We start from the raw sequence: 19,190 nt of genomic DNA, 5'->3' as shown, positions 1-19,190 counted from the left end.
TGGGGGGGCGTTGGTTGCTTCTCCAAAGTAGCAAGTGATAGGACAAGAGGAAATGGACTCAAGTTGCACCAGGGGAGGTTTAGATTTGATATTAGCAAAAAGTTCTTCATGGAGAAGGCTGTTGGGCATTGGAACAGGCTGCCCAGGGCAGTGGTGGAGTCACCATCCCTGAAGAGGTTTAAAAGGCATTTAGACGAGGTTGTAAGGGACATGGTTTAGTGCTAGGGTTAGGTTATGTTTGGACTTGATGATGCTGAGGGTCTCTTCCAACCAAAATGATTCTATCATTCTAAATAGCAGAATATCTAGAAATCCCAGGCAGGTGGTGGCTGCATCCACAGAGAGCAGCTCCGTGCAGCCAGACAAACATTCGCAGACACGTTGTGTTTGCTGTGCTTTGTGAACGCGTCTGTGTCTTGTGTTAGAATTGCTTTGCGTTCAAGCTGGAGTGGTTCTGCACATGCAGACGTGTTTGGTGCATTGTGGTTGCTTCAACCCCCCCTTAGGAGGTGTCAACCACCCCCAGCTCCCACTCACTGCCCCTTAGTCTCCCTTGTACTGAAGTTATTTTTAATTTTTTATTACATTTACTTATTTATTTAGTCATTGATTATTTTAATGCCTAGAATGTGGTGTTATGTTGTGTGACATCTTACCTTAAAAGGTTTTGTTCTATCTTACAAATCGTGCAACCGTAACACCACAGAAAAAGTCAGACTTCTGACACATCTGGTGCTGGAACAGAGTTTAAGCTAGCGATAGGGGTTATTTCATAAAGAGTAGTCTCAACGTATCCCCTGCAATCTATAGAGCTGTCAGGATAGAGTTTGCTTTGTGGAATGATGTCCATTTATCCATCAGAATATTAATGCTGGGCAGCAGGAAAGCCCATCATGAGAAGTATTTCTGACTTCCAGTTTTAGGGGACAGGTGCATTATAGAAGCAAATATTGAATCTAGTTGAAACAGATGGCAACCTTTAGTTAGCTCTCTTTCTTTTAACAGGAGAAATACAAGAAATTCAGAGTCATGCAGGATTCGATGTGTTCCAGTTGAATGCTAATTGTGACAGTTGTCTGTGGCTTTGTAACAGGGCTGGTTTTGTTTAGCTGTAAACATCACGGCCAAGGGGGTCAAATACTTACCCAAAGTGGCCGTGTGTGGCTGGCTCACAAACCAGCTAAATCAAGGCAGAGTTTGTTCATTTGAGTCAATTCTTTTTTCTTTGGGTTTGTGTCTGAGTCTGAGTGGATGAAAAATCCCACCAGAGAGCAAGCCAAAGGTTTCAGTGTTGAAAACGGGCGAGCGCCTCGCTGCCTGTCTACTTTTCGTCACGGAAGATGCTTCTCTACCCTTTGCTGTTGCTCTGCATTATTTTTGGCAGTAGCGGCCCCAAACTTCAGAACCGATGGCCGTGGCAAGCGCTGGGCCAGCTCTGCTCGGCAGTGGCTAATTCTGGCTCTCAGCTCACCTCCCAACTCACGAGACATTTTATTTTCCCTCTTTTGGACCCTGCGTTTTAATTTTTTGCTGTGTTTTTTTTTTTGGCTCCTTCCTAATTACATGTTAAGATGTAGCCTCCTTTTAATCCCAAGTTCTTCAATTCGTAGTAGTATTTTCTGTGAGCTGCTGTCATAGAAACGAGGGCTTTAGAGGGCCTTACAAGCTCGTGTAACCCATTTCACTTCCTCAAGGAAAAAACTAGTCCTTTCAGACCAATTCTGGCAGACGTCCGTCTCACCTATTTTTAAGAACCTCCAACAAAGCAGATTGCGTGACCTCTCTGGGTGATCAGCCTAATGCCTTGCTCTTTTAATAGTGTGCCCAAGATCCCCACCTATTGCAGTTTAAGTCAGATTCCTTCACCAAAATGTCTCTGGTGCCAATTCAAAAGCTGTTCTGCCCAGATCTCTCCAGTCCTTTTACTTTCGTTGGTTTTGAACTTAATCTCTTCACCCTTGGGGCGTTTGCAAATCAGTTCATTGGGCATTTGCGAATCGGTTAATTTTACTAACGGTTCCGTCTCACCGTGTGGTCCATACAGGTTATATTGCCTCATTCGCTTCGGTTGAAACCTACATTTGTGCTCTTGCTGTGTTACAGCTGCAGCCTCCCTGGGACAGTCTCGTCTCTGAAAGCACGGGCGGACTATGAAAAGCTTGATGATTTAGAAAGAGGCCAAATGACATTGCCCTTATTGTCACTGAACACAGCAGCCCTCTCTTCATTTCAGTGTCCCGTTTGGGGACACTCATGGGTCATTTAATCTCCTCCTGGGCTGAGCCAGCACCTCAAGTTGTCGCTCTGCCTTTCTTGGTGTCTCCTCTCCTGAATTAGGAGGATTCCTCCCTCCTCCTGCTGATTTGCCTATTATTATATATGGAAGTTGGGTAAAGTAGCAGTTTTCTCTTATGGTATCATATTTTTGAAGATCTCCGCTTAAGTACAGCTTTTTAAACTTTTTTTAAACTCACTGCTTCAGTGAGCAATCTGTGATTTCATTTGTGAACGATACCATACATTAAATAATTAAAAAAATTGCCTTGTAACTTGGATAGCCCCATGGCAAATAAGTTGGCATCTCGCATTTTCTGACTTGCAGGTACAAGCTCGGAGCCGGGGCGCGTAGCCAGGAGGGGCTGGAAGGCAAAGCTGTGATGACATGTTCGGTATCCAGGTGGAGGGCCAAGAGGGCAGCTGCGCGGCGCGGGCTTGCATTCCAATGTGCTGATCCGTGGAACAGCGTTGGCACACGCTTTGGAAGCCGCTGCTCGCTCTCCTGGCTGTAGGGAAGGGGCTGAGGTGATGGCAGGGAAGGAGGGGGTGAGTCTTTGCAGGATATTTTCGTGTGATCGTGGCCTGTTCTGAGCAGGCGGGACGTTTGGAGCCTCGGCGTTTCTTTGTGGTGTCATCGTGTACTGTGCTGCCTCTGGTAGCTCAAAAGTTAATTAGTCCAGAGTGGATTGCTGAGATTTTTTGGGTTTTTTGTCCTCCGTGATTCCTGAACTTCTTAATTAAGTTGTAGGGAAGTTATATTTTCTCACTACTTGGGGGCTTAATGGGGTGGAAGTTTTGGAAACAGTTTAACGATTTCACATTTTATATGCTCTAATGAATTTCCCAGGATTTTGGAAGGGTTGTATCTAACTTTAGTACCGTAATTTCCAGAGTTTTATTTATACTAAAAGAAGTCAGTGGTGGATTAAGAGGCACAAAGAGCCAATAGATTGCAAATGAACTAATGAAGACATCATTTCTTTTGGTTGAAGAGCATGTCTCTCAGTTGTGCCTTGTACTGAAGTACTGCAGACCATGAGTTTCAGCAGGACCACAAGCTGGCAATGGGGTTTCTCTTCCTTCCCCTGTTATTTCAAACCTGTGTTTGATTTCAGGTCCAGAAAGGAGAGGGTTTGCAAGGACCAGAAACAACTCGGAATCTGCAAGAAGTCCCCAGAACTTCGATAGGAAGAGGCAACTCTCTGAATCACAGACAGAAACAATGAACAATTCAGACAGCAGAATAAGCCCTAGACAACTGGGAACTCCCAGAGGTATTAAAGCAGAGTGTGTACATGCTTCAGGAATAAGCTGCCTTGAAGCATGTGCTCAGCGCTGTTAAAAGATGGGCTGGGATGAATGCTCTTAACTCTAAAATGAGCTGTAAAAGACTGTTGATTATTTGTAAAATGTGATTATTCCAGGCTTTTCGGTGCTCTGAAGTTGGGTGCCAGTATTTCTAGGCAAACTGTTCTCAGAAGTTCAAGTTTGGATGCAAAGCCTCCGTACAGCTGCTGTTAAGATACGTAGACAAGTTCTATGGGCAAGATAACACTTATGAATTTTTGTTTGCAGGAGGATCCTATGCTGCTGTCCCAACATCAGGTGATAGGAAGAATCGAAATAAACCCACTCGAGGGAGGAGGAAGAGTATATTCGAAGCCTACATGTCAAAAGAAGATGTTTCAGCAGGACTGAAAAGGGGAGAGCTGATTCAGGTGCCTGGAACATAACACCACCCATGCTCTTGTGATAAGCCTGTGGAAATCACAGGCCATTTCTGGAAATCAGTGTCAGCTGGTTGCATGACAGGGAATTGATGTACTGCTTCTAGATACTACAGGAAGATTTTCTTTCCCTTTCTCAGAAGGTTCTAGAAATGCAATGAAATCTTTTCCGTTCAGCTAAAGTATAGTTTTGGGTTTGATTGCGTGTTCTGTAAAATTCCACGATCGTGATGAATTGCAGAATTCTGTTTGGATGTTCTGCTAGCCATGGTAGTCATTATTGTGGAGACACTTGCTTTTACAAATGATGCTCAAAAACACAGCAGATGCTGGCGGCCTCTGTGTTTGTCAGTTTAAGTAGAAATGAATGCCCTTTGCAAGATACTTCTTGCTGATATTCCTCACAAAGTTGTTCATTAGTCATCAGCAATGAGGTGCAGACGCCTCTGCGTCCAGTCTGTTCTTCTTTTTTTCAATCTATCAAGTCTTCCCGGAAGTCTTCCTCAACAAAAAGTAAAGGGAGAGTGATAGCGCAGGTAATGCTGTGGTCCCTGGGGTCTCATAGTGCTGTGCCTACCAGGACATTGCAATAGCTTGTTATAAACTATACTACAACTGGTTAAATTAATATCAAATGGCCAGGCAGTGGTACTGGACCCTTGGTTTGCTTTGCACTCCCTGAGGTCCTAGGGCTGATCCAGCCACTGATGACAGTGTGTGATTTACTGAGGTAAGGCTGGAGCTGAAGAGCCCATCAAGGTACAGAAAATAATTTGCATGTATGTGTATGGTTATTTGCCTTGAACAGCTAGCAGCAAGCATGTTCTCGTTTTACTGATTCTAAAGATCAAAGATTGGACTTTGTGCTTCCATTTGGAGCAGCAAAACTGCAGCCATAGTTAGGCAGCAGTTCTCTGAATATTTAGCAAAGTGTGTGGGTGGACCCGCCATTTGTGTGGGCAGCTGGATCTTAAAGAGTTTTGCATAAAAGCAGGCAGGGCTGAGGTTCACTGAGATGTAGAAGAGGACGGTGTCCTAGGACCACTGCTGTAGTACTGTCCTCAACGTGCTGTAATGTTGTTCTGGACACGCCTGGTGTCCCAGTGAGATCAGTCTGGCTGGGGAAAAAAGGCAGGTGGAAGTCAGTGAGGGCATGAGAGACACTCAAGCTGAGGCATCGTTTACCCAAACACACAACTGCTGCATTGCCATTTAATTAGTGTTGTAATGCTGATGAGGTGATGATACTTTTATCACCACATTGAAGTTGCAAATGGCATCACCTCACTTTTTGTCTGATTTCTTGTTATAATTGTATAGTAATTCTTGTTTAGTGATATAATGGTGTAATTTCTGGAGCTGTAATGAGGATTCCATATATGATTGCCCGATTCCGTCCTGAAGACCAACCTGATGAGCTCTTAGCTTTCACAAAAAAGACTATGTGGCACATCCCTGCTGATGATCAGAGTGGTCCACTGGGCTGCTGAGACCTTCACATGACTGTTGTGGACATTCACAATGGGAAGCAAATGGTGAGGGAAGAAATCAGAGCCTCAAGCTGTGACTTTCCCCCCATGGCTGCAGCAACATATAGCAGCAACTACAGCTTCTGCCTTATCTTCAGGAGTCTGTTTTTGGTAACGCAGCCTGATAGCATTAAGTGCAGTGTGTGTAAACTGCCGCTGAGGTCGAGTGCAGCTGCAGATGAGACAAACCAGACTATGACTACTACCTGAGAATCCCATTGAAATGCTGAGTCTCGGAGGACCTGTGATTGCATGCTCTCTGGCAGAAGAATCCCTAATTCTTGTAAATGCGTAGTGTCTACTCCAGGTCATGTGCTGCGTAACTGGAAGAGTCATACGTGCTCTCTTAGGCTGTATCTGTTTTTCTTTCATCCAGTTCCACATCTCAGGGAAGCAGTAGAAGCCGGACTTAATCATTTAGGGCTGAGTCTCAGATCATGAGCATCCCAGCTCAGTATCTCTCATCGTTAGCTCATTCATCCTTATGATCTCACCAAGACCATTCATCATTGCAGTCTCAACCAGGACAGATGAGATCCTGAAAGCAACTCTAGTGAATGGACAAATACTCAGCACTGTTCTGTGCAATGGCAAGAGACATAGTGAATAAACACCTGTTGTGTTAATCTCCAAAAGCAGGGTGTTGGTCTGGCATAGTAACCTACAAACATGCTCCACAAGAGCCTGTGGAAGAGGAGAACAAAGCTATTGGTCTGAATCTGGTGGTCCTGAGCAAACTTGAGTGCTAGCCAGACAGAAGTGTGACTCTCTGAGCAAGGGCCGTCCCCTGGAGCATCATGGAAACATTGGATCTGCATATATTTGTGTGAGATCTTGAGAGATCTGTTGGAGAGAAGAGACCCTATCGTGAACTCTGAGGATGTCGCTAGACTCTGGCAATGCAGCTACGCAACTAAGTGCTCCTGAAAGTCCAATCCACCGAAACTACCGGCAGACGTGGAGATCGCTCAGATAAAACACAAGTGCCATGAAGATTAAGCACTCCTAGATCAGGAAGAACAAAAGTCTTATCTTTATGGGTGCTGATGTCTGCCAATAATATTAGTCTTAATGGCTTCTGGTACTGTATCTGACATAACTCAGTTTTTGATCAGCGGCGTGGAGAAGTGCGCCCTGCGGGACTCCTGGCTTCGTTTAATCCCGCGATGTGTGCAGCAGTGTCCTTCTGAAGGGAAAGGGATCCGAGCTCAGGTGCTTCGGGGAGCGCAGAATTCCCGCTTCCCCCCCAGCAAAGCTGCCTGCGGTGAGCAAACTCCAGGCGTCTCAGGTTGGCTGGAATCACGTCGGCCAGTCTGAAGGCAAACAAGATGGAATAACTTCTGCGTAGTTATGTAAGCGGACGGTGTTGGCGATGCACAACAGATGAAGTCAGATTATGTATTAAGGAACGTTGACCCAAAGGACCGTAATCATCTTGTGAAGCACCCGCCAGAAACTCGTGTCTGCTCCTCAGCTCCAGTGTCGCCCAGACCCTCCCTGCAGGGCTGCTGGGCGCAGCGGAGCGAGAGCGCGGCGTACGGAGGTGCAGAACCTGCCTCGCTGCGAAGAGGGTGTTTTTCCTTGGAAAGCTCTTCTTTTGTGGGCGTGAAGGCTGGGGTTTCCCTGATTTTCATAGATTCTTTTTTAAAAGGTGGCCTTGATAGCAAGCAGATGCTTGAACCCTGACATTTTTTGGTATATCATACGTACAAGCAAATCTAGGCGTAAGTGTTGTGATAGCTGTTATGAACTGCTTGATTTGAGATGCTTGAAGTTCAGTCTGAGTGTTGCCTGCTGCGGTTCTAGCAGAGCAGCTTGAAAAATCATGACCCTTCTCTATCTTGCTGGGGAAGCTCAATAAGGTTGGAAACTATTTTGGCAAGTATGTGTGGAGCTGACTTGAATCATCAGAAAGTGTTTTAGAAACCTTCCTGCAAACCTTTGTCTTCCCTTTCAAAACAAAGGTCCTACTGACATAAAAACACTGATAAATATAGAAGCTATTATGTGCAATGTATTGTAAAATAATACAACATTAGTGTGACATCATGAGACTCCGCAGCCAGATCCTCACCCCCTAATACACATATGAGAACAGTTGTTCATTGCAGATGGGGAGAGTGACTGGTTCCAGATATGATATCACAGCGTGAAATGTACAACATCGTAAATAGCATTTTCATAGGCACAGATAATAGGGCCCATCTGCTTTCTAAGATAAATTTTGGGAGCTCCTTGCTTAAAGGAGGGAGCTGAAGTATTTTAGTGCTGCTTGATGTAAGAATCCTCATGCTGATCATAATTAGGTGCTGCATATAAAATGTAGAGAAACAATGCCCGGTAAACATGCTGACGCTTTGCTCCTCTGTGTGTTTGCTGGAGCTGGGCATCCATGTGCCTGTAGCTGCTCCGGCGCCTTCTGGGCCATGGACGAAACTCCTGATTTTTCACGCGCATAATGCACATTTGCACCTGGCTGATTGACAGCTGTCCCAAACTATTCAAGGGGATTCTGCAGAGTAGCGCAGGATATCCCCTCATCTGCTAGATGCTGGTATGGGAATTGTTTGACTCGTCGTCAAGCAGAGCAACCGTGCCTCTTCATTATTTTCCTTTCCCTCTGTAGCAGCTTCCTTTACTAACAGCGCATTGTTTTTGATGGCTGATTCTGGGAAATAAGGGGAGAAAAAAGACCATTGGGAGTTTTTCATCAGTGGGTACCAGTGCTTTTAGAGGCTGGTGACAGCAAGTTTGCTCTCACTTTGCCTCATCATGAAGTATCCCCAGGGTTGCTCCCAGTAGGTTGTCTTTGTTTTCGTGCTGTTGTCCTGGGTTTTGTGGGTAATGTGCTCATTAATACTAGTTACATAAGGCACAAAATAATCCATCGCAGCGAAGTACTCAAGTAATGCCTGAAGAATATAGAATGCATGGTGGTGGTATTTCCAAACTCGAGCAAACAAAAACAATGGAAAACCTTCATAAATCTGCACATTCTTCTTCAAGGCAGCAAAACTTCCACATGTAATCAGCCTTATTTTCCTATCGTCTGAGTGTTTCCCAGAATACATAAAAAAATTATACGCCGCAGTAAATTTTTAAGGAAGCAATTCCTGTGAGAGGTTCCTATGATTGCCTAACACAGAAGTACAAACAGATGGAATCTGGTCATGTAACAAATTGGCCAGCGTTGTTTCAAATACACAAGCGGAGAAAGTTTCACAGTTTCAGCCCAAAGCAGAAGCCTGTCTGAAGGCAGATTCCTCGTAGTGCTTCCGTAAGAATCCAATGCAGTTTTAACTGCAGTCGCTTGAATCAGAATTCCCAGGCCCCTCTTGGGATGGGAATGGCACCATTACGTAGCCTGTGAGTCCTTTCTGCCTTTTTCTTGATGGAGCAGAGCATGAGCAGCACAACTGGTTGGTTTACTTTGGAGGGGTGATACGAATTTGCTGCAGGTGACTTGAGCTTTGAGTTGGCAGATGAAGCAGAAATAGATAACCATAGAGTTCCAAATGTATTTAAGATAGCTTGACTTTAAACAGAATTTAATCCTGTAGGCTTTAAATGTTTGTTTTTTGGAATTTCCTTTTGATTCTTCTTTGGAAATGTTCTTTATCACAGAGTTCCTGCTACTGTCTGTTTGCAGGAACAGCCTAAGCAGCCAGAGCCCCCCGAGCCTGGTACCTGCTGCCATGCGAGCTCGGCAGGTCAGCTTTTCCTCTTTCCCCCCGCCCTCCAAAATAAGCAAAACCAACACTCTGCTTTTCCAAAACAGAGCAAAACAAGCCGTTTCTATTGTCTCTGTTTGTTAACGTAGTGGGTAGATGCTCAGCAGAAAATGTGTGAAGGAAACAGATCACCCAGTAGCAGCAACAAGTAATGACTCAACATCTCTTCGATGACAGGCTGCAGCAGATCAGCTTAAGTCTATCATGGAACTGCCTTTTGGCTGGAAATTGCTTGAATGCTAAGTTGTCAAGACTTGAAATGTATAATGGAAATTTAGATGTATCTGCTGTTTCTGAGTAGATATATTACCCACAGCTCTCTAATTTAACTGATGTTATATAAAATTAATAAGATTCAGGCATAATCTTTCTCCTTTTCTACTTTTTTTTTTAAGGGACCCTTAAGAATAAATCCGAAGAAGTACCATGAAGCCTTCATTCCATCTCCAGTAAGTGTAATTGTATATTGCTTTAAAGTTCATAAGTGAAGGTGCATTAAGGTAGGAGTTATGCTGTGCACGGAAGGTCACTCAGAGGTGAATTGAGTCGGAATAAATGAAAGTGATCTAGATTTTCTTTTAAATCAAATATTTCCAAACAAATCCAGCTTTTTCATACCTCAAAGAACTACTTACTTAGCTTGTGGAGAAATTGGGGATACTTCGGGGTCTCACAGAAGCCAGCTGAGTTCAGGTTTGAGGACCACCAGCTAGTGTAATCGGAAACCCTTGGTTTATGGCTGCAGAGGTTTTATAGATTTTCCACTGATTTAAGTTAATCTTCCCTAAACAAATATGCTCTCCATTTCGATCTGCTGCATGAGCTAATTTGAAAAGTCATTCCAGAAATAATATGCGTGATTCCTTTTCATGTGCCCGCTTTTGCACGAACTGTATCTCGGTTGGCTTGGGATGTGCTTCTGTCACATGGGACTGGCTTGTGCCTCTTATTTTGACAGAAAAGAAGGGCTCTTGCGATTTCGGGGGCTTCCAGTAGGGGTGGTGACCTCACAGCTGGCACAGCCAAGGCTTTTTATCTGGAACCAACGTCGTCAAAATGTTGCCGTCAATGAGAGAGAGTTTCATATTGAGATGTTTTGATGGTGCGGGGGAGAGAAGGCAGAGCCTGCCCCGAGACACTGAAACACTGACTCTGTTGTCCCTGCTGCTGACAGCGCTATTGTTTTGGGGCTTGGATTGAAAATCTCGAAATTTGTGGTGTTGTCAGTTCACGTTGTTGATTTGGGATGGTTTGGAGCCCGCTTCGTTAGAGAAGGCCGGTGTTACAGGGGTGGAGGAAGGCCGGGGGTGCACAAAGTAGATCAAGATTAACTATAGGAAGAAATAGAGAACAGCTCTTGGGTACATCAGCAGAGCGGCACTGTGTGTGTAATGAAGAATCACAGGTTTTCACTTTACGGGTGTCCTTGTAGGTGTGCTAAGTGTGAGCTGTTATACATATTATCTGAAATTAAAGAATGCAAGGTGAAATGAGAAACCCAGCTACTCACATGAGTATAACTGAACATTAGTCCAGTTAATTTACTGTTAATCACCCCCAGTGTCCAGCTGTTGCCGAGTGCAGTCGATTGCTCGCTGTTCTGCATGCAGAATATGTACACTAAGGGGGGTTAGGCGAGGTTGTTATCTCAGCTATCTTTCTACTTTCCTGCCCTTTGTGGAGCTGAATACCAGAACCAGTCTGGTTCCCTTATAACAAGCTGAATCAACACCTGGATGAAGGTGACACTGGCTGGTGTGGACACAAACCTCACTTTAAGACAAGTGTTTTAGGGAGGATGTCCTTTATATAACGTTATTTGCTGTAATGGAGCGTTTGCAGCCCTCGTGTTCTGCAGGACTTCCCATCATTGCCAGATGCTGCAAGAGCTGCAGCTGTGAAAAATCTCCCATTGTCTCCTGCTGTTGACTAGGGCACTGTATCCCTTTCTCTTCTTGGCTGTGGCTTCATGCAGTTCAAATGCCACAGCTGTTCACCTTCTAACACCAGAAGTCCCAGGGGGTTTCTTGCTGCAAATGTGCTCTGTCTGCTCATCACATTGTGGCGTGAGGGGTTGAGGAGAATGCCCAGGGCCTTTCTCTCAAAAGCTGCCCAGAGAATGGACCCAGGCATTTAAATCTCTGCCTCACGTCTTGTGTCCTCCCTGCGCACAGTGGCGTGGTTGGAAATGCCGGCGTTGTCAATGTGAAGAACGATACTGCTGAGCGTGAGTGATGGAGTGAGCGTGCTGGGCTTCTGGAAGACACATCCAGAGCAGATGAAAACACTGCAGGGGATGGAGAGCACTGCTGGTGGTGCTCACAGGTGGCCACGGAGCAGTAAAAGCCCCGTGTTCCCTGGAGGGGGCTGCAGAAGCCTCAGAACCATTCTATATGCACCTTGGGGGCAGTTAAGGCTTTGCAAGTGATTTTGTTCTGTCGTGGTTCGGTGCCATTTTAATTGGACTGGTAATCTAAAGTGCCAGCTGTGCGGAGCTGGGGACACTGAAGGAAAAAGTGGGATGCACAAGTGTTCTTGGAAATGCTTAAGTTCATCTAAAAATCAGGAGTCTGGAGCTCTAGACACAGAAGTGTTTTGTACTGGAGAGAAAACAAAGCTGATGGCAAATACACATTTACAGCTTGTGTGCACGTATTGAAACTAACTGCTGTAAAATAGGTGTGTGTACACATGTTTAATTGTATATATGTGGGTGTATTGTTTGAGAGTGGCTGTAATTCAAGACAAGGCCCTTGCAGAGTATGGAGATACAGCTTTAACTGGGCGGTGTGACCCACCAGGCACCTTTGCAGGGCTGGGGAAAAGGGGCTGCCTTGTGTTTTCTTGAATGTAGGAGAAAAGGGAAAAAGTGTAGAACAAACAAATTATGAATGCCAGACTGTGTCCTGCAGCGCAGAGCAACTACGTGTACAGACAAAAATAGTGCAGACATTTTCCTTAAAAAAGTGACTTTGAACTTTTAATGTGTGTAGTGTGTTTAGGTAAAGAGTTGGGGCAGAAGAGGGAGGGTGGGGAGAACTGAGGAATAAGACCATGTGTAAAAAATCTGGCTTTGTGAAAAGAACAGTTTCCAATTTGAATTATGTTGGTCCAAGAGGCTTTGCAATTTTTCTGCATCTAGTCATGGGAGGCAGCTTTCACACAGCTGTTGAGCTGCTGCTGCTTTTCTTTCTAAGAGTAATTTGGTCTCTTGGAGGATGTCTGTAGTTTCACATCATGGCAAGGTCCTGCCGTTTTATTGTTTTGGTATCTAAGCAGAGTAAGATATTTATGTGATATTAGGGCTTCGTGTTTTCAGGTTATAAAAGAAGTTTTTCTTGGAGACTGAGCACACTGGTAGTTCTGATTGGATTTACTCAAGCATAAGAGACTCAGGGTTGTGTATCTGAGAAGTGACTGAAGTTGCAATTAAGATTTTAATTCTTGTGAGGCTCCTTTTTTCATCGAAAGACAATGAAATACTAATCCAAAGAAACTCATCCTCTTTTGTTGTGCCTCAGAACCATGCAAGGATAGATCTCTCTAGAAAAGCTATGTTGACTGCTCATGTTGATACTAACTGCTCACCTTATTTAGTGTGTTCATGGCGTGTAAACAGACACATGAAATTTTTCATCTACTGAATTATGGGGAAACAAATGACAGCAGCAAGAGCACTGTCAATAATTAGCCAAAAAAAAGAGGACAAAACTAGCAATCCCCTAAAAACTAAAACCTTTGTGTTGGCATCTTCAGGAAAGTTCATCTTTATTCAGCCCATGAAGAAAATCTTTCAAGCTAAATCTAGATGAGCCGAATGCCAAACATGTCTGGGGTGGATAATCATAGTGTGTACAATTACGAGAGGCTCTTGTGCAAGGTTGTTAACCTAGAGTATTGAGAGAAGGTGTCCTAGCATGTCTGTTACAGTAAAAGATCATCTGGCTTGCAGTTGGCATCTGTAGTCATAATTTTCTTGAACCTCTTCTAACACTGGTTGTGCCAAATGCAGAATATATGGTGTTAACTCATTTAAAAAAGAGGCTGCATCCCCAGCCATTCTCCAGGCCACCTTCACAGACCAACCTGCTGATCCCTTGTCCCACCTTTCCCATCGCACCAGGACAGCAGCACCAGCTCTGCATGGGGCATTTTGCAGCAATGGGTTTGAAAACGTGTTCTGAACAGCAGCTTTGAGCGCTGGGGTTGGGAACTGAACCGGTGAGGAGCTGTGGCTGCAGAGAACTCTCTCCCCATCCCAAGAGCAGCCGTAGAGGAGCTGAGCGGAGCCTGCAGACGATACGTCTTGAAGGCTTGTCTCTCTTGAATAAATAATGTGGAACTACTATGCTGGCTCATACATACAAAGGAGCTTATTTGAGTTTATTTGCTGAAAGGTATTGCCTGTTGAAGGGCATGTGGTAAATCCATTTCATTTCTGTGCGCGACCTGTGCAGGATGTTTGTCTCGGCAGGGTGTGCGTTTTTTTTGAGGACAGTGTTCTAAACCTCATAATAACTGTAATTTAATATGTTTTGGTCTGGCATTTATTTTTCTTCCTCTTTCACTAGGATGGGACTCGCGATATCTTTATTGATGGAGTGGTTGCTCGCAACAGAGCCCTGAATGGTGACATCGTGGTAGTGAAACTGCTTCCCAAGGAGCAATGGAAGGTGAGTTCGGTATATTTTTCTGTGATTTGGCAGAAAGAGCTTTTTACTGTTTTATTCACTCAACTTAGGACCTGAGACAGAGTATTTCCTACAAATCAGGTTAGCTAAATTGCAGCCTATGCTGCTGTAGATGGACTCTATCCACTGCAGTGTTTGGAAGCAGCAATACCTAAAATGTTAAAACCTTATTCTTTGCACAGAATGGCCCTTTTTGCCACTATGTGGAGAAGTCACACAGCCTCGATGACAAGGCTGGTTGAAAGCATGGCTGGCAGAGGTGACTTCTGGCATCTGTTATTTAGCCGTCTTCATGCTGTGGCATTTGATAGCTTCGTAGGTGTTTGCAGTTGCTTAAATATTCAACAAGAGCTGTTCACAAAGCTTTAGTAATGATTAATTCTCTAATCTGTGGGTCTTCAGTCCATGGAAAGCTTATCTTGTCACGGCTCCAGATCTTGTGGTAATACCCTTCTTTACATGAGTGAAGAACGTGGGAAGTGACTGGAGCAATGCAAATGTGGGACAATCCTTTTTTCGTTTTCATGTCTGAGAATTTCACTAAGATCACTCTCTCTAGGTTTTTTTTTCTTTCACTGATCAATCTCAGAGCCCCTTCAAACGTCTGGATAGGTTTATCTTGTTTGTGGGTTTTCTTTTGACACTTCTATTCAAAAAAAAAGGTCCATACTGCTTTAGTTGCTGGGAGATGTAAGCTACGGTAACACAGGTTTTTACACGTAAGTGCAACAGAACTGGCAGAAATTGTTTTCCAAACATATTTTTGAATTCTTATTGAGAACTTAAAGACTATGGTGTATCTTTGGGACAAAAGTAATAATGAGGATGATTCCAGCAGTGTGTGAACTGGTCTGAACAACTTTGGGCTGATGCCTTTTAGTTGAAGTATCTGCCTTCTCTGCCTGTTGTTGATTGAAGTTATGTGATTTTAGTCTTGCAAATGCAAAGTCTTAAGTCTGGTCATTTGCTGGAACTTCTACCATCTCTATTCAAATCTAACAGTAATTGAAATGATAGTTTGAAACATATTAGAACTTGTTTCTTCCTCTTAAATATGCATAAAATGAGTAAACCACCTAGGTATTTATTGACACGTGTAGGTGCTAAACTACCTTATGCAAAAGGCAATCATAAGTGGGATCTAAGATATCTATATACAAACATAGGAAAGAGGTCTGCTGCAATCTTTGTAACCTCTGAAAACAATTTTGAGGGTGAAAGCAAAATTCCTTTGATAGCTATTTGAGAGTCCAAATCAGAGTTCACTAAAGCTGTGATGATTACTGTATGTTTGAATCACTAAATCCATAGACGTAAATTATCTTTTATGTTAGACCATTTCATATAGTTGGAAAAATTGAGTCGTTTGGGTGCTTAGATCCTTTGCCAGGACCTGCCAGCACAAGGGCATCTTTGTAGTCTTGATAAAGGTTGCCTGAGCTAGAAGCTTTCTCTGTGGTTTTCCATTTATATCTGGCTCTAAACAAAGATAAAGCCTCTCTCTCTCTTATATCCTTATTCCTTCCTATGTTTAATAGTAATGCTCTTTTATGAATACAAGAGGAAAGGTTCAGAATATCCTCCCTGCCCTGGGCAAACGCTGTAATAAATAGAACCGGTGGAGAAGTGGTGTCTGACTGCAAGGAGACAATTCAGAAGACTTTGCTGTTTGTACTGCGATTGTGATTCTTCTTTGGTGAATTTAACCTTGCCAAATGAAGTAGCTGGACACGCCAATCATGTTTTTCAGCCACACAGGTGCTATGTAGTCTCATTTTTTGTTTCTTGCCATCAGCGATGACATCCCTTTTCCCTGTTCCCTGAATCTCTTGCTATGTGCTTGTGTTTGTATTAGTTCTTTGGGAAAGGTGCCACTAAGTTGCACTGAAAGATATTGCATTCTGCCAAGTAATCCCTACTAATTAATGATAAACTGTTGCAACCTATTTTAGGTTTTTTCATTTGTTTAGTCTCATGCTGCTGCAAAGCTGCCACATAAGTATCTTGAGGGTTTTCTCCTTCCCATTGGGCCTTTGGAACAAGCTGAACAGCTTCAATAATTTCCTTGAAAAATGTAAATGTATGGCGTAAGTGATGCTGTCAGAGGAGACTTTACAGGCTCTGTACCTGTTGGTTTGTTGGGATTGAGATGTGCGTGCGCATCGTTTTTATGGTTCACTATTCCCAACCCATTAGTCTGTGCTCCACCAAGAGCTGAGCTGGGTCTTTGGCTGATAGACCCGTGTCTTGCACAAGATGAAGTTGCTCGTGGGTCTGTACCTGCTGAGGTTCAAGGACCCTGGGGGCTCTGGGGGAGACTTTCCTCTTGCTGGTGGAGGTGATTCCTGCCATGGACCTCGTCATGGAATGGGACACTGTAATGCTACATCTCAGCAATGGCAGGACTTGACTTGGCTGGAACCTCTGTTTGATTTATGTGTGTAAATGGGAGGAAGGGTGAGAACCTGTGACTGGTAAAACTATGGATTTTTAGATGGGGAAATCTGTGTGTTTGCTTGAAGAGTTGAAAAAGTTAGGAGCTGTCTTGTACCCAGTGAGTCACTTTGTGGGTCAGGTGCCTGTGTGGCAAAAATACCGGCTGGAGAGTAGTTTATCCAGGGATATACTGTGTTCTGCTGCATCCGTAGTGGTGATACCTTACACAGGTATAAATGCCACAATGAAATGTAAGGAGATGGTGAAATACTCTAGAAGCCTGGCTATACTGTGTGTAGTACCTCCTTGAGAGAGACAGCAGTATTTTCTTCCTCCAGCCCTCCCCTTCCTGGCTCAGCGGTGGGAAATTGATCAGGCTTGAATTTCTCACCATCATGTCCTTCCTTCCAGCATGTGCACCAAGTGCTTGGATGGTCCTCCCTGTGTTTATTCTGTCCCGTCTTCAAGCTGCCTTTGCTCATCCATCCTCCATGAGAGCTGCTTGCTGATGCTCAGTTTGCCCAGTTCATATTTCTGTGCTTACGGTTAGTTCTGATCGAGAGCCAACGATTCCAGTGTGGCACCACCGGCTCGAGGGAGAGACGCCTTGTCCCTGAAATCTGTTCCCTTGCCCTCCTGAAGAAGGTGGCTGTCGGCTTCGTGCCTCATGGTGACCGCGTTCAGAGGGTGGATTTCAGAAGTTCCTCTCCTGTCCTCTTGTGTTACGTCTTGGGAATATTGAGGTGCTATGGCAACTTTCAAATATTTAGCTTTTGCAAAGTAAGGTATTTGACTTAGACTGTTTTTCCAGGTACTTAACCTACTCTTAGCGAATGAAGTCAGAGTATCGCTGCAGTCGGCTAGACCGTCCTCTCCTTACTTCAAGCTGCAGGGCTTCCCTGAATTTGTGCCTTTATCTTCTGGAAAAACGTCATGATAAAGGGTCGCCAGTGACAGAGGATTTACCTCAGACCTTGTCAATTATTCTGATAAAGAAGACAAATGGTGCTTTATTTCCTGACTGATTTTCACTGCTTTAACTTCCACTCATGGTTTCTTACTATATTTTATGGAGCTGAGCTTACATCAATTTCAAGAGCTTCAATAATACAGTGGCGTAATTACTGGAAGGAAAAAAAATGTTGATATGATGGTTACAGCAATATTTCTCAGGCTCATCAAGGAGGGAAATGCCGTGTCAGTATAAATGATAAACCCAACCCATCTTTCCTCACAGCCTCTTTTTGCTTTTACCGGCTGCTTAATTGCCAGACAGAATTTGTTTAATTTCAGTTATCTGCTTTGGTTTTTCTTGCAAGATGTAATTTCTTTGGTGGAGGGAAATAGCATAATAAGTCATTTGATATCACTTGGGGCTTGGATTCTTGGCCCAATCTCTGGTGCTCTTAGAGTAGTAGTTTATAACGTGGAATGTTTTTCATGACAACCGTCTCACGCATTGCATGCTATGGCTGCAATTTTAGAGTCTTAGTCTGAAAATAGTACACGGACAAGGACTTTTTCCTGCTCAAAACTGCCTGAAAGGGATTTTGGGGTCCAACCCCCTATTGCTTGCTACAGTATGCAGGAGAGATCGCCAGTTCTGCATCTGCTTGCAGTAGCAATGTATTAAAATAATAACAACATATACTATGTATGTACATAAAATAATGACAGAGTAACCTGCCAGTTTCTCAGAAATCAGTGCCTGCGGGTCGTATCTTTTGTTGTTGTTGTTTCGTGAATCATTTCCTCCTCAGGTTAAAGTGCTCCTTTGCACTATTTTCAGCTGGTTCTTTTGATCTCGTCAGAAGGTCTTCAAGGCCAAGGATGTGTAATTCTTCATTTACGTACAGCGTGTGCTGCTGGATAATGGGTCCAGCATTTTGGTCATGAAGTGTCTGAAAGTGATAGAAATAGTAATTCTTTATAGCTCCTGAAAGCACATGGTCCGTTCAACACCGAGGTGTCAGATACAATACAGCGTGACAGGAGATCTTAGAGCTGCCTCTTCTCGAGCCATACATCACAGATAGATATTTAAACGCTTTCTCTACAGAAGACATAAATTGCAATTCACTTTTCCTGGCTGTGACCGTTGTTTGCATAATTACGAACAAATGCAGAGAAGGAACATTTTGATTCAAGCAGATGTCACAAATATGACCGTGTATCGCTTGAACAGAGCTACATATCCTGGCAAGTCACCACCTCTGACTGGTGGTGGAAACCTGTGAACCATTAGTTGTCCAGAGGGGGTATGAGCTTTGGGTTTGTCCTGCTGAATAATTCGCTTCCATCAAATTATTCTGAGAGTCAGTTTCTTCTCAAAATCTCCCAGCTAATGTAAGGATAACAGTCACTTAGGAGGAGATGGGGTTCTTAGAGGGTTATCACAGCAATGCTGTTTGAGTCTAACAATCAAGAATGTTGTTTGGAAATATTACATCTATAATACTAAAAAAAAAAAGCTCTGGAGAAGTCATTATTAAAAAAGTAAGTGTTCTGGCTCTGTTGAAAGCATTCAAATGCAATTCATGATATCCAGGAGTGAAGTGGGAAGTGGGAAACCAGCTAGGAAGATGTCCAGAAAAGCAAGGTTGATGGTTGATGGATGCTTAGGGAGGAAGGGTGGGTGGCGTGTGGGGGGTGTGTGTGTTGCTTTTATTTAGCTTTTTTTTTTAAATTTTTATTTTTTAAATCTTTTAGTTTTGTTTTAATTTGTTTTGCTGTGGACTTAACACCGAGGGCTGTAGGTTGATGGTAGCACACAGGTGCTCCCTTCCCCATCCTGGAAAA

The 19,190-nt window shown here is 43.8% G+C and overlaps 1 protein-coding gene across 4 annotated transcripts in view; it reads left to right on the top strand.

The window, feature by feature from the left end:
* The window catches only part of DIS3L2 (DIS3 like 3'-5' exoribonuclease 2), a 190,669-nt gene that overhangs the window by 14,992 nt on the left and 156,487 nt on the right, over positions 1 to 19,190 (top strand). For 3 of the 4 annotated variants that reach the window (XM_065072824.1, XM_065072823.1, XM_065072825.1), the window contains 4 exons: positions 3,393 to 3,551; positions 3,853 to 3,995; positions 9,660 to 9,713; positions 13,836 to 13,937. In XM_065072824.1, the coding sequence (XP_064928896.1) occupies positions 3,393 to 3,551; positions 3,853 to 3,995; positions 9,660 to 9,713; positions 13,836 to 13,937 (458 nt within the window). Of the gene's footprint in view, positions 1 to 2,602; positions 2,824 to 3,392; positions 3,552 to 3,852; positions 3,996 to 9,659; positions 9,714 to 13,835; positions 13,938 to 19,190 lie in introns of all 4 variants that reach the window. The other variant, XM_065072826.1, reaches the window with a different exon arrangement.

The sequence above is a fragment of the Columba livia genome, chromosome 9 (assembly GCF_036013475.1).
Source record: "Columba livia isolate bColLiv1 breed racing homer chromosome 9, bColLiv1.pat.W.v2, whole genome shotgun sequence".
Classification (NCBI taxonomy): domain Eukaryota; kingdom Metazoa; phylum Chordata; class Aves; order Columbiformes; family Columbidae; genus Columba; species Columba livia.
The sequence above is the reverse complement of the archived record's forward strand: the minus strand, read 5'-3'. Positions and strand labels throughout refer to the sequence as shown.